Source organism: Enhydra lutris, unplaced genomic scaffold, assembly GCF_002288905.1.
Source record: "Enhydra lutris kenyoni isolate GAN:26980312 unplaced genomic scaffold, ASM228890v2 scaffoldscaffold22, whole genome shotgun sequence".
NCBI lineage: Eukaryota > Metazoa > Chordata > Mammalia > Carnivora > Mustelidae > Enhydra > Enhydra lutris.
This window is the reverse complement of record NW_019154106.1, coordinates 1,036,099-1,051,255: the sequence shown is the minus strand read 5'-3', so window position 1 is coordinate 1,051,255 and position 15,157 is coordinate 1,036,099. Positions and strand designations below refer to the sequence as shown.

Below are 15,157 nucleotides of genomic sequence, written 5' to 3'. Positions count from 1 at the left end.
CCTGATCCCAGGCACTGTCCCGGGGAGTCCGTGCTGGTGCGCCTGCCCCTCATTTGTAAACAGCACATCTGGCCCTCACCTGGGCCCCGAGGGGGTCAGGGGAGGGCTGGGGCGCACGGGCTGCGCTGCAGTCAACAGTCAGTGGCCCCCGCAGCCCCCCGCGAGCAGGCCACCTTGCTGCGTCCCCGGCCAGCGGTGCTTGTCTTGGCAGACGCCAGTGTTGGGTCAGGAGGGAGGACTTGCCAGAGGCGGCTGCCACGCGGTCTGGGCGCCCCTGCCCTTCTGGGGTCAGCGGTGGCCAGGGGCCAGGTGGGATGACTAGGCAGGCTTCAACAGCCACTTTCATTGTTTGGAGTTTGGCTTGACTTGAACTTGGAACAGAGCGATTTGGGGGTGTGGTGGAGCGTTGCTCTGCTTTCTGGGTGTGTGCTAATATCCTGGCGCCCAGCCCCGTGTGGGCCACAGCCTACCTCCTCTGCCCATCCGGGCGGCTCTTGAGGCCTGACCTCAGACCTGCTTCCCGGTGACCTGGTGATCCGTGGCTGCCCTGGTGCTGGGTTCGAGGAGGGCGCTTGACCTCCAGCCTGACCCCTGCATGTCTTCCTCATCTGCCACCCAGAGGTCCTTCCCTGGCCACCCCAGCCTGGTATACAGGGGTGTTGGGCAAGTGTGTGAGGAATGCAGGGTGAGCCCCGCTTGGCCACGGGCGCAGGCCTGGCCCTAGCTCTCATCCACCCCCGTGTCTTCGTTTCTGCCTTGTCGTAGCGGCTTTGGCCCCCACTCAACGCCAGTACCAGGGTGATCCTCAGAAGGGGGCCAGGCTGTCACTGCTCCTGTTTTCCGTGGCCAGAGTGCGAAGGGGGCGGGTGTCGTGTGTTGGGCCTTGCCCCCTTTGGCGTGCAGCCGTGGTGGGTTTGGGGCTCTCCCCCGTCTCGGGTTCCTCCCTCTGCTGCTGGGGTTGGAGGGAAGCAAGGCTGCCGTGGGCGAGACCGTCCGGGGCCCGCGCTCTGCTCGGGACAGCTGGGCTCTGGGCCAGCAGGGAAATAAGCTTCCCTTTCCGGATGTGCCCGTCCCCTCTTGGCGGGCTGGGGCGCGCGTTCAAAGCAACGGCTCTGGAGCAGACCCCGTGTCAGATCTCTGCCACGGGATGTGCAGACAGCTGGAGGGTGAGTGCGGGGCGCTGGGGCGGGGGCCGCTGCTCGTGCCGTGGGCGTGCACGCAGCCATCACTCCCAGCCACAGCGCCACCCCCTTGTGGCAGAGACAGTGGGAATGGGGTGGGGACGCCGAGTCCCAGGACTCCAGTGGCCTGTTCTTTTCTGTCCTTCGCCTTTTGTGTGCACAGGGCCAGTGGCCCAGGAAGGTCTCAGGGAAGCCTATGAAGAGTTAGGACCTGGTGGCCTGGTGTATAATGAGCCACGTCACAGGCCCTGGCCCCTTGTGTGCAGGGCCACCTGCCTAAGTGGACATGGCCCACTGTGGGCGGGATGGCGACTCCGTCCTCTGTGTCCTGGACAGTGTGGGGTGGGGACCTCTGGCCGCAGGACACTGTGTCAGCCCCTGCTCCAGTAGCTCTGGCCACAGAAAACCTGCCCCGCACCCAGTCACCACCTCCCGACCCAAAGCCCTTCCTCTGCTGTGTCAGTCCTGCCACTCCCACTGCTGACGAGGCTCCCTGAGTGCTCGCTGCTGGGTGCCAGCCTGCTTTTAGTTGTGCGGCGACTCTAGCTCTGTGACCCCACGTGGGTGGTGACTGCCACGACATCCGCTGTCCGAAAGACCAGAGGGAGCATTCTTCAGGACCCTCCCTAGCTGCTTCCATGAGGGGGGCAGAAGCCTCCCTGCCACGGAAGGTTCGCGTACGTTCCAGGGGAGGAGCCTGATGCAGTGGGTGGGCCCTGCCTGGCTGTGTGTGCCCACGGGGGCTGCTGGGCCCCTGGGTGCGGCCCAGGGGAGGGGTCTCGCGGGGGTCCGGCCGGCTGGCGGCTTCTCTACAAGCCTGTCAGCTGGGCGAGTGCGACCTTCCCTTCCATGGGCAGAAGCTCAGGTGCTTGTGCGGGGTTGCACAGAACGGGGCTGAGAAGATGGAGCCGCCGCCCCGTGTGCAGACAGAGTGTCACGGACGCTCCGTGTGAATGGTTGGTCACAACAGAGCGCGCGGGGCCAGTGCGGTTCCGAGTGCGCCTGCAGGCCGCTTTCAGATGAGCGGAGCACACGGCCACCCACAGTGTCCTGGGGCCGGAAAGGGGCAGCACGCAGAGGCCCTCGCAGCCCTTCCCGTCCGCCCCTCCGACTCTAGGTTGTGCACCGGCTGTCCGTGACCCCACAGCGCTGCCCCCTCTTCGGGGCGTGGCTCCCTGCGGTCTCCCCTGTGTCTGTGGGACTCACGGTTGGTGTCCCAGGTGGGAGCTCCTGCTTCCTTGGTGGCACGGGATGTTTTCTGCGCGTCTGCGATGAGCGTGATGGGCACGTGCTCACCCTCATCAAGATTCGCCGGTCTACAGTGTGCACTTTGATGGGTTCTAGCAGACGTATGCAGCTGTCAGACCCCCCCAGAGTGACGGTCCAGAACATTCGATGTTCCCGGGTCCCACACCCTTGGCCACCACTGCCCTTCTCCCCAGCACGGTTGTTTTGTGCTTGCTGGGGTTCGTGCCCCAGGAGCACAGACTGTCACGTGGGCTCTGCCCTGACACGGCACGGGTGCTCTGAGGTCCGTCCAGGTTGTGTGAGCTGTACTCAGTTCCTTGTCCTGGCTGAGCCGGCACCCCTTCTGCAGACAAGACAGTTGCTTAGCCGCCTGCCGCCTGGCGCTCGGGTTGCTTCCCACAGTGCTGCCGTGAACTGCCCCGGACCTGTCTCCGTCTGTCCTGCAGAGGCAGGAGACCTCCTGGGGCGCACGGGTGGTGCACGCGTGAGCTGGGAGGACTGTGTTGGTCCGGAGGTGCCCGCGCCATCCGCTCCGCCGGCAGCGCTCAGCCTCTCTTTTGGTGACGTCCAGCTCATCGGTCACTGTCTTCCGTGGACCGCCGTCAGCAGCTGGCCTTTGCACGTGGGACACTGAGGTCTTGCTCCTGCTGTTTTCCAGAAGACTTTCCGGGCTGGCGAAGGCGCCTTGCTTGTATGTCATGTGAGCTCCTGGGGGGCCGGGGTCAGGCAGGCAGTGATCCAGGGTGGGCACGAGCACCCGTCTGTCTCTGTGTCCTTCTCAAGCTGGCAGCTGTGCACGCGGCGGAGCCGGGAGGCGAGGAGAGGAGTTCTGACACCAGCCGTTTCCCTGCATGTGCTTTTAGGCTTTATGGATCCGTTCCCTGAAACTGTTCTTTGCACCCTTTTTGGACGTGGATCCGTCCCCAGTGGAAACCCTTGAGCCACCGGGAGCCTGGTCGCTGGTCCCCTGAGCTTTGCCCAGACATCAGAGCTCCTCTGGTGTTTGGGAAATTGTATGCTTCTGGTGCCAGCCGGACAGAAACGCCAGGCGCGGCGACAGAGGGTGAGGTTAGCGTGCAGTGACCCTCCACACAGCTGGAGGGCCGTCAGGAGCACGTCTGGTGCCAGAGCTGCGTCCGCCATCGGCCTCTGTCTGCAGGTTGTGTGAAGAGCTCCCTGGGAAGATAAGATGAGTCACAGCCACTGAAACAGTTCACGGGAGAAGTGGGGAAGGTCCTCGCCGCGCTCTGGGTGCGGCACACGGCCACTCACAAATCCGGACACCCTGCTTTCCCGACGTGGGTCCCGGTGTGGCCGCGGGGCGCGTGACCAGTAAGCCAGGTGCCAGGCTGTGTGTGCTAGCGGAGAGCGAGAGCAGTGGGGGCTGAGTGTGCTGGTGGGGGAGGCGTCTCTCAGGGCTGACGAGTGAGAGCCCGAAAGGTCAGGAGAAAGAGTTGAGGGAGGGCAGGCGGGCAGTAGCCCCGAGGTGGTCCTGAGCTCCTGCTCTCACAGTGTGGTCGGGGCTGGCGTGGCCCCGCAGTGCAGGGGGCACGGGCTGTGGAGGTGAGGGGATGAGCCTTAGGAAGAAAGGAGCACAGTTGCCGAGTGGTCGATGCATGCACACGCACGCACACGTGTACTCACCTACATGTGCACACGCAACTTACACAGACACGCACACACGCGACTCACATGCACTCACACGCACACGGCTGCACACGCTCACGTTCATACACACGTACACACACCACTCACGCACTCACACACACACACACAGCCCATGCGTACGCACAGTCGCAAGCGCACACACCTGTGCATGCATACGCAAACGTATACACACACTCGGCTTTGCAACGTGTGGCCCCTGGAGGAGGCCGTGTGCGGGCCGGACGGTCCAGATGCTTGGCTCAGGCGGGGAAAAGCAGTGGGCGTGGGTGGACTGGCGGCTTTCTTGGTCCGCTCGCCTGGGGGTCTGCGGAAACACGTTGGCTTTGGTGCACCTGGCGTCTGCCTTGTGTGTCTTTAAGGGGTCTGATGGCTTTTCGTCGTCGTCGGTTTTCTGGACGCGAAAGGGGTATGAGAGTGTCCGCTCTGGTCACCTGGCTGGGTGAGGAGGGCCTGCTGAGATCGCGCATGTGGGGCGCCGTCCGGAGAGTTCTGGCATGGGGGCATTCCGCTGCTTTGCCGGGGCTCCGTCTGGGAGCCAGCATTACGCCCGCTGATCTGGATTTAAAACAACCGTCGACCTGTCTCCGGCCTTCCGGGCCTCTGGGGAGGTTTGGGCGCTCCAGCTTGACTGTTGGTGCTGGAAAGGTTCTCACCCACGATGCCGGCGCCCGAGCTGAAGAGCGCGTCTGCCTTGTTTACTGAGAAGGCAGCAGGGCCCCAGGTCTGCGGCAGTGGGAGAGGATGTCCAAGGAGCCGCTCTCAGGGGCCGGCTCTTCTCAGAATCCTGCTCCCTCCTGCCGGCCTGGTCTGTGCTCTGGGGGACGCTGGGGAGGAGCCTGTGCTGCTGACCTGCTCGTGGGCACCTCTCTGTGCGGTGGTTCTGTGCGAAGGCCTCTGCAGTCCTTAGAACCGAGGTCCGAGGCAGGACGTTTGTTTTCCGAAGTTCTCAGCTCTGCCCTCTGCCTGGGAGTTGCCACCTTCCCTACGGGCTCTCCGAGGACCAGGGGAGAGCCGGCTGTCCCAAAGTTCTGCTCAGCAGGCGCTTCCTTCTTGTGGAGCCCAGGTCAGCGGCAGCCGTTCTAGATTTCTTCCTGAGAGCGCTCCCTCCAGGCACGAGGCGTGTGAGGAATGTCTGCGACATGCTGGCCAGGTCCTCGCCGGCCAGGCTCTCGGGTGCCGCCTCTGCTCACCCGGGTGCGGCACTCACTTGGGAGCAGAGAGCCGTGGGACAGCAGGGAGGCAGCTCTGGTGGCTCGGGGCCCCTGGCCGGGGTGGCCTGAGCTGTCAGGGCACGGACCCTGCACTAGGGGGTCAGGCCACCCATGGAGGGGCTCGGCCGCCTTTGGAACCGCGAAGTGCTGGGCATGTCGAGGCGCTGCTGGCCAAGCACGCCATCGAGCTCTGGGGACATCACTCAGCTGGTCAGTGCCTGGATGGGGCTGGGGTGGGGGCTGCTGCCTCCCCGTCTTCAGGGTGGAACAGGGCTCTTGTCAGAGCCGCTGGACCAGGCCAAGGGTTCAGTTCTCCACACAGTGACGGACGTCACCTGAGGTGACAGTGCAAGCATCGGGGGTCACCCAGGGCATCTGGGCAGCTCTGTGGCAGCAGGGGGCAGCCCTGTTAGCTGAGCCCTGCACATGCCTCCGCTCCTGTCCGGAACAGCCCCTGTCCCCTACCTCTCATCCTGTCACCATGACCCGGCCGCCTGCCAGCCCAGCCCGCACAGGTCAGTCCTCTGCTCACGGCTCTTCGACCCTCCAGGGGTTCCCACATGCCTCAGGCACAGCCCAGACCTCAGCCTCGCTGGCCCCGTCTCTTCCGTCTTCTCCACATGGCTCTCCTGGGGGGTAGGGTCTCTCCTCCGCACACTCCTTTCCAGCGTCTGCACGGGCTGTTCCTGCACGGCTGCTTCTTTTCCTGGCCCTCCCGACTCCTCCTCCGTCATCCCTCACCCACCCGGACCCTTCCCCCCGGCAAGCTGGCATCGACGCGCGTGTGTTCAGAGCCCCACCGGGCGCTGGTGCCGCTTTGTTGAGTGAGCGCGGGGCCCGGATGCAGGGAGCCTGTGCGCGTGGGCCGTGTCCCCCCCCCCACATACCACCTGGAAGCCGTGCACGCTCCTCGGACAGGCTCCCTGAGGAGGTGGTCCCGCTTCCCGGGGAGCAGTACTCTGGCCTGCGGCTGCGTGCGGGTGTGTGGGAGCCGGGGACCCCAGCAAGCCCGGAGCCTCCTCGCCGTCACACGCTGCTCGGCCTTTGGGCGCCCTCGGCCTGGCCGCGTGTCCGCTGCCTGTGGTAGGTGTTGGCTCGTGGAGAGAGCGTCAGGAGTGTTCACACCTCAAGGTCAGATGTCCCCAGGACCTTGCACGTCATGTTGGGGTTGGGGCTGAAGCCATCTGCCCCACACTGGGAAGCAGCACACACGCCTCCCGTCCAAGTCGCTGTGCAGTCTACGGGGTGTGCGGATGGACCCCTAGGAGGCCGCTGCTTGGTCCCGGACCCCCCGGCGCTGAATGTCCCGCCCTCCTCCCTGTGGCGGTCACCCAAGGCTTCTGGCTGTGACGTCCAGCAAGGGACAGGCTCTCATGGTGGCCTGCAGGGCCTCAGCCTGGTGGCGAGCAGAACGCACATGCGTGTGTCCGTGTGCAGTGGGGGGATTGGGGTTCCCGGTGGCAGGCAGCAGAGCCCGGGTGGGGTGCGGGTCTTCTCCAGGAGGACTGCGTCAGAAAGACCAATTTCTGTCCTCACTTCCTTGTTTACCAACGGGCTCTTCGGCCCGCCTCTCTCAGCACATACTGTGTCTGTGCCCCTGCTGTGCCAGGCGCGCTCCGCAGGCTCGGACAGAGCACCAGGAGGCAGCCTGCGTCCCACTGTTGTGCTGGGAGCGGGGAGAGCCAGCCACGCCCCGCGGCGCAGCCCCGCGCAGACTGGTGCTCCGTGCACACGCCCACCCGGCACCCTCCCGCCCCCTGGCGTCCACCGCGTCTGCAGACACTCCCTGTTCTGTCTTGGCCACCCCGTGTGCCCCGTCACGGAGGGAGCAGTGAGCGTGCACAGGCACCGGCTGGGGTCCGGCTGCCGTGCCAGGCACATCTGCGTGCTGCAGGCTCGGCGTGGCGGTGCGCTTGGGGTCCTGGTGAGACGCTGGGGGCAGAGGCCACCTGCAGGAGCCAGGAGAGGAGCCGGGCTCCTGGCTGAGCACCTGATGGAGGCAGGGGCGGCACGCAGCTGCGGGGGCGCCTGGGTCCGTGTCACAGTCAGCGCCTGAGCCAGAGCAGGAATCACAGGCACTGACGCCGCCTGGCCCTGGGCCCGCTTGCTTTAGATGTCCCCTGAGGACCCTGGCCCCGGGCCGGCGCCGTGACGTCTGTCCCCCGGCCGGGGGCTGTGAGGGCTGCTTCCCCACATTGGCTGTTGTGGACGAAGCTCAGAACGTGTGTGTGCAGGGCGCAGACTCACGCCTTCTCCTCAGCGCAGCGCCCGGGCTGGACGGCACGAGTGTGTTACATGTGTCGGTCGTGTCGTGCGGCGACGTGCCCGCCGGTACCGCTGCCGGCCACAGGTGAGAGCCCTGGAGTCCGCCCCTCGTCAGCCCGGGCCTGTGGGCTCTGGGGTCACCCTTCTAAGGGGGCGAGGCCGTGGTTCGTGGGGTCTCACGCCGCCTTTCTTCGGGGCCTAGCAGCCACCCGCGCCTTTTTTGTGCGGACTGCTCCGCGGTGAGGAGGGTCTGCTCGGGCCGTTTGCCTGTTTTCTACGGAATTTGGTCTCGTTCAGTCATGGGGGGCATCACACCTTCTAGATGTAGGTCCCTTGCCAGACGTGCTTTAGGAGGGCGTCCCACGAGCAGCAGCCGGCCGGGTGGCGCAGGCTCGCGGGGGTGGGGCTGCCGCTCGCTTCGGAGTCCCGCTGGTTCCATTTGGGGGAGCCCCGAGTGCTGCGTCTTCGGGTTCCTTCATCCCTGCTCCCGCCGCCTTGGGTGGGCTTTACCTCACCCCGAGCGCTTTTCGTCTCAAGCGCTGTAGATGGTGCATCCGGAAGGTCAACGTGGGTCTGAAAGCAAGTCTTCCCTGTGCCTCCCTGACGTGCTCATTGTCCCTGCGGGGTCTGGAGCAGGTGGGGGACACTGCGGTGCTGACCCCCTCCTGTCGTCTTCCCATTCTGTCGTCCGGCCGCGTTGGGGTCCTTTTCAGTTGACCGCTTAACCCTGGCCGGCGTTCTCCTCCTCCGTGAAGGCGCGGCGTCCCGGCTGGACGCGACAGCGTGCGAGCTCTGCCGTTGCTGGTGCTGCGTGCTTTTGGACGCTTGTAGCTGCTCTCGGGCGTGTGTCGTGGACTCGCTGTGGAAGTGGCTGCTCCCCTTCGGCTCTCATCTGTGTGGTTGGTTTCCCGGGGCTACGGCGCTCTTCCGCGCGGCGCTGGTTCTTCTCACTGCAATGCAGACCTTCTCGAGTATTACACGTGACGCCTTGGTTCTAGGTTTTCCACTCTGGCCAGTGGCAGAGGGAGTCCTTCCAGCACCACATGCACCTCAAGGACTGTCCCTCTACCCCTTCCAGGTGGTTCGTCCCACACGCACATCCCAGCCAGTGCTTGGCCAAGGACCCCCTGAGGCCCGCAGCACACCCGCGCAGCTCTCTTCTTAGGGTGCCCTGGCGCCTCCGCCTCTGGCGGCTCTGGCCTCGCTGGCTTCCTGGTGGAGACTGGTCAGTTCAGGGTCCCGCTGGGCTTCTCCCTATTGTGCAGACTGACCTTGTGTGCTCCCACCCCGGGCTCGCTGTGCTTTGCCGTCTGGCGTCTCGGGTCCTGAAAGCTGTCCCATGTGTTATTTAATGTCTTGTTTCGAGCAGGAGGTAAAATCCGGTCCCTGTTACTCCACCTTGACCACGGTGAACGCCCCGATTGGAAGTTCTGTTTTGAACTTCTTCTGTGCACACTTCTCTGACACTTAGCAAAGCCAAGCGAGGCTGGAAACTGCTGATTCCCCCGGCTCGCTTTCTGTGGTGTGTGAACGCGGTGGCCCGTTTGTTGGCAGAGAAGGGCAGCCCTAACGTCGGGCAAGCCCTGTTTCTGCTCGCTCCTTCGGCATGACGTGTGTAGGTGGGGTGCACGCTGCCTGCTCCCGCGGCCCCACGGAGCTTCCATCCACACCCCCCTGGCCAGCCGCTGACACAGTACCAGGCCTGCCGGGGCGGTGGGGCTCCCACCCTGCCACAGCACAGGGCCACCGGTGGAGCACACGCGAAGAGAAGACCTGCGACACACCCGGGTGAGAGGGACAGCTCCCGAGGGCGCTTGTCTCCCTTGTGCCTTCTCTGGAGGAGTGGAAGTCCCCCCCCACCCCCCGAGGCCAAGCAGAGGCGGGCCTAGGTGTGAGGAGACAGGACATGGTCTCAGCAGCAGAGCCCTCCCTGCCGCCCGGTAGTTCTGGAGAAGTCCTGACACTTGTGCTAGTTCGTAGACTTCGCTCTAAAGGTACACGTGTGCCCCGCCAAGTGCCTCCTTCCGTTTGTTGTGAAAGCCCGTGGTGCTGCTGGCCAAGTGCAGACCGTGCCTGGAGGAGCCCGGGGGCACCCTCACCCTAGGGTGCGTCTGTGTGCCCCAGGTCCCCTCGGAAGGCCCGTGTGCAGAGCCAGACCCCTTGCCGTCCGTGGAGATGCACGGAGGAGGACATGCTTTCTGTCACTGGGGACGAGAGTGTGGTGCTCCTGACCTGGCTGAGCACTGCCTCCGTTGCGTAGCCAGGGGTGTCCTGTGGGCCTGACTCTGCTGCGTACAAGTCACACTCACACGGGCTCTGTGACACCATGTGTGCCATCATACGTGTCGTCACGCCTTTGCCGCCTTAGCCGCTCTAGGGCAGCCCCGTGCCCTGAGGAAGGGTGCTATCAAGGAAGCCGCAAGCCCACGTGTCCACAGGTGAGCCTGGGTCTGGGCTGCAGGCAGAGTTCACGTCCAGACGCTGGCTGTGTAGTTAAGGGCGAGGTTTCAGTGGACCCAGGGGCCCTGGGCTCTCTTTCTGTGTTCACACCAGTGTGACCTTAATCTGCTTGTCCTCTTCCCTCCCCCATCATCTGGGCTACTCGGAAGCCGACTCCGGATGCCCTGACAGGATAGGGCCACTTCTCCCTGAGCAGAGAGCGGCTCGCAGGTCGAAGCAGCAGTCCTTGCCACGACATCACCCAGCCCGGTCAGTGTTCGTGTTTCTCTAGTCCTTACGACTCCTTTCGCTGCTTGGATTCAAGGGAGGTCCACATGTTGTGGTTCGCTGACGGGCTCTACAATTCTGTCTTTTGCAGTTTTGTATTTTGAAATGATCATAAACTCCCAAGAAAGCGCAAACACAGCCCAGAGAAGCCGGCGTCCCATTCGGCCGGCCCTTGCGTGGCGACACTGCAGGCACTGCGTTGTCAGAGGGCGGCGTTGGCACAGCACCTTTCACTAGGTTGCAGACTTGACTCAGCGAGTCTCTCAGGCCGCAAGCCCTGCGCCTTCTCTTCTCCCGCCGCAGCCCCACTGAGGAGAGCCAGCAGCTCCTGTGCTGTTCCCCGCCATGCCGGCGCACAGTGTAGCACGTTCCCCTGTGTGTCCTGTCCGTCGTCAGCTGTCCCGAGACACTGCTGGATGGAGTTCTAATCCGGGGAGCAAGACTCCTCGCCGGGGACGGCGTCCCTCCAGTGGGAGGCTTGTGCTCTCGGGCGGTCTGTGACCTGCTTGGGGACTCGCGACCACTGCCCAGAATCACTCCTTTGTTAGGCGTTACAAAGGCCATGCGGCAGCCTCCTGTCCCCGGTGGTCGATGGAGTAGTCGCAGAAGGAAAACCTGCCCCTTTCCAGCTAACCGGGCCCCTGAAGGAGCAGGACGCGTGCCGCCTCTGTCCTTTCGTCGGCTGGCCCTCAGAGTACCCATGCGGATTGGACTCTACGCCACCTTGGCGTCCAGGGGCGAACAGTGAGGCGTTTGTGTGGGAAGTACCGTTGCATCAAGACTGAGCACCGCTGTGTTTCAAGCCACGGGCTTGTTGTCCTTCCCTAGGTCCTTAAACTGCCCCGCCCTTGGCCAGGGAATGTCTTCAGGCTAGTTCTGAGTCGCAGTGATGATGACCTTCCCGCCCTCACACGGCGTTGCTGTCCTTTCCCCAGAGAGCAGGGTGCACACCTGGAACCCGAATTCTGGAACCCGCCCGGCTGCCGCAGGGGCGGCGATGTGTGGAGGCCGCAGCCTGCACGTCAGGCGGGCTCTTCACTTCTGAGCTGGCCGTGTTCCCTTGGTCTTCTCAGTGGACAGAGGTAGAAAAGGTGTGAGTGTAGAGAACCCACGAGTTCTTCCGGGTATTTGACATCCTTGTTCAGGATCTCCCCTTCGTCTGCATCTCCACGCCACAGAGCTTGTTCTCAGCTATACGCACCCCCCTGCCCATTCCACGCCAACCATACCCACAAGAGGAGCACGGAACGGGAGCCCCGCGTGTGGGAGGACGTGCAGGGTGGACCCCGCATCCCGCACAGTCGGCGGGAATGGAAGCCGGGCAGCTGCTGTGGGAAACGGCGTGGCGGTTCCTCCAGAAATTGAGAACGGAATGACCGTGTGATCAGGCAATTCCTCTTCTAGTTATGTACCCTGAGAATCGAAAGCAGGGACGTGTGTGGACGCTGCACACCCATGTTCACAGCCGCTGACACACGGGAGCAGCCCCCCCGTCCATCGACGGGTGAGTGGATGGATACACGTGGTCTGTCCACACACCAGCCTGTCCCTCGGTCCCACGGAGGGACACGCTGACACCGGCCACAGCTGATGGACCTGGGGGACGTGATGCGGAGTGAATATGACACAGAGGGACAAATACTGCAGCATCCCACCCAGATGGGGTCCCTAGAGTCTCCAGATTCGCAGGGACGGAGAGTGGACAGTGGTGCCAGGGGCCAGGGGAGGGATGGGGGTCGGTGTATCAGGGGGACAGAGAGTGGATGGTGGGGGCTGGGGAAGGGCTGGGGGGTGATATTTCATGAGGACAAAGTTTCTGTTTGGGAAGATGGAAAGTTCTGGAGACCCTTGGTAAGGACGGCTATACAACATGCTTAGTGCATCTGACCTGTGCTCTCAGAGATGGTGAAGATGGTACATTTATGTGTATTTTTGCAATAATAGAAAAGAAGATTGTTTAGAAATGTTGATCTTTTAAATACAAACTGGATGAAAGACGTAAACGCGGACAGGAAGCCATCACAGTCCTAGCAGGAACACCACAGCGCCCTCCCTCCGTGGCCTCTTGGTCGCGAGCAGCTTCTTCCTGGACGAGGCCCCAGACGCCAGGGAAACAGAAGCAAAACTGAACTCCTGAGACGTCAGGATGCAAAGCTTCTGCGCAGCAGAGGAGTGGCCGGGGACCACAGGTGGTCTACAGAGCGGGAGACGGTGTCTGCAAGTGGCGCACCGGACAACGGGTCAGCGTCTAAAATCTGTAAAGAACTCACCAAACTCAGCCCTCAAACAACAGACAATGCAGATAAGAAATGGGCAGGAGACGCGAACAGACACTTCCAAGACGACACCCCGACGGCCCACAGAGACGGAAAAGATGCTCAACCTCACTCAGCATCGGAAAACGCATCGGAACCGCGACGCGACGGCACGTGACGCCTGTCAGAAGGGCCAGAGCGAGTTGGGAAACGCCAGTGTTGGCGAGGACGCGGATGAAGGGGAGCCCTCGTCCCTGCGGGTGGGACGCGAGCTGGGGCAGCCACGCGGGGATGCGGCGGGGAGGGTCCTCGGGGAGGGGACATGGAGCCGCCCCCGCCCCAGCGGTCGCACGCTGGGGACTCCCCCGCATGACACAGAGAAGCCGTGAGGGGCTCACACGCCCCAGCGTTCCGAGCAGCGCTGTCGACAGCAGCCGGACGAGGGAGATGGTCCACGTCCGTCTCTGCGGACGAGTGGGTACAGACAGGGTGTGTCCGTATGTCTGGGGCATCCCTTGGCCGTCAGAAAGAACGACCACTCGCCGTTCACGGTGACGTGTGTGGAGCCCGAGAGGCTTTTTTAGCAAAGATTTTACTTGTTGATTGATTGATTGATTGGCCTGAGACAGGAGGCACACGGCCCTGAGCGGGGGCAGCAGCGGAGGCAGAGGGACGAGCGGACTCCGAGCCGAACACAGAGCCCGAACCGGGGCTCGATGGAACCAGAGGGTGTGCTACGTGAAAGGACGGCCGTCAGAGAGAGACCGCGATCGTGTGAGCTCACTCGTGTGGAGCGCGAGAAACGGAACAGACGAGCTTAGGGCACGGGAAAGAGACAGGAGGAGGCCGAGCGTGGGAGACTCTCCGTGAGGTGGCTGGAGGGGGCGGGGGCCGGGCTGGCTGGTGTGCTGGGCTTTGCCCCGTGGGGCTTGCACACACGGTCCCGAGATCAAGAACCTGAGCTGAGATCAAGAGTCGGACGCGTAACCCACGGAGCCACCAGGCGCCCCTTAACTTGCGACGTCGTCGTTGCTGCTGTTGGCCACCCTTTTCCTGTTGAGAAGGTCCCTTCTAGTCCTTTCTGCTGGGAGTGTAAACGGACATTTTGCCACGTCCTGTTTCTAATCATCTCTTCCTCCTTTAGTCTGGAAATGTGGTGGGTTATATTCCCAGGTTCTCAAGTGCCCTCTGAGCTCAGACTCCGGAGACGAAGCTTTCCTGGTTATGATGCTCCTCCTTTCTACATTGGGGCATTTGTTCTGCCAGTATTTTCTTTTTTTTTTTTTTTTTTAAGTTTTTATTTATTTGACAGATCACAAGTAGGCAGAGAGGCAGGTGGGGCAGGGGGAAGCAGGCTTCTGCTGAGCAGGGAGCCCAATGTGGGGCTCGATCCCAGGACCCTGAGATCATGACCCGAGCTGAAGGCAGAGGCTCGACCCACTGAGCCCCCCAGGCACCTGCTAGTATTTTCTTAGGGAGTTTACCTGCGTTCACGCGGGACATTCTGTAATTCATCTTACCTTGTGATGTTCTTCCTCCGCCGCACTGGATCAACTGGGCGCTGTTTCCTCATCTGCGTCCTGAGAAAGTGTGTGTAAGAATGGTTTTCTCCCTTTCTTTCCCAGGTGGTGGGTGGGGAGAGGCAGAGGGAGAAGAAACCCTTAAGCAGACTCCCACTGAGTGCAGAGCCCGACATGGGACTCGATCCCACGACCCCGAGATCACGACCTGAGCCTAAAGCAAGAGTCCGACGCTCAGCGGACGGAGCTCCCCAGGCGCCCCCGGTATTACTTCCTCTGTGTATTTGGTAGGATTCACTCACAAAGCCACCTGCTTCTAGCATTTCCTTGTAGGGAGGTTTTGTTTTTTTTTTTTTAAGATTTTATTTATTTATTTGACAGACGGAGATCACAAGCAGGCAGAGAGGCAGGCAGAGAGAGAGAGGAGACAGCAGGCTCCCCGCTGAGCAGAGAGCCCAAGGCGGGGCTTGATCCCAGGACCCTGAGACCATGACCTGAGCCGAAGGCAGAGTCTTAACCCACTGAGCCACCCAGGCGCCCCTGTAGGAAGGTTTTTAATTACAAATTCAGGTTTCCTATTTGTTCTTTTGTCCGTTTTGGTAACTTAGTTTGTGTCATTTCCGCCCGCACTTGGTGGTCACCGCCCGGAGGTCCCTGGATCGTCTCGTGGCCTAAAGTCCTCGGTGCTTGCAGCATCGCCTTGCGCCCGGGTCTGTTTCTCGCGACTCTCATTTCTCCCGGGTGCGGGTAGCGTCTTTTGCTTCTTCGTGTAGCTGTGCGCATGCGTACGTGCGTGCGTGCGTGTGCCTGTGCGTGCGTGCCTGCGCGCGCGCGTCAGATTTGTGGCGGGGAGCGCGACTAAAGCTCTGGCTCTCGCCGTCCTCCTTCCAGAGCGCGCTGCTTGCTCCGGTCTGCGGCTGCTCCGCTGCTGGCGCGGCAGGGCCCTTGGAGCTGGGTGAGGCGTGGCGAGGGCAGCTCTGGGGAGACCTTCCTCCGGGCTGCCGCAGCCCTGCTCCTCGCCCCTCCGGGCTGCCGCAGCCCTGCTCCTCGCCCCTCCGGGCTGCCGCAGCCCTGCTCCTCGC

At 62.8% G+C, this 15,157-nt stretch overlaps 1 protein-coding gene across 1 annotated transcript in view; it reads left to right on the top strand.

Annotated features, from left to right (window-relative positions):
- Nucleotides 1-4,784: 4,784 nt before the first annotated feature.
- LOC111149847 (MOB kinase activator 2) overlaps nt 4,785-15,157 on the top strand; it is a 29,604-nt gene continuing 19,231 nt past the window's right edge. Inside the window, exon 1 of the mRNA XM_022507152.1 lies at nt 4,785-5,823. Within this exon, the coding sequence (XP_022362860.1) occupies nt 5,735-5,823 (89 nt within the window). The 5' untranslated portion in view covers nt 4,785-5,734. The remainder of the gene's footprint in view (nt 5,824-15,157) is intronic.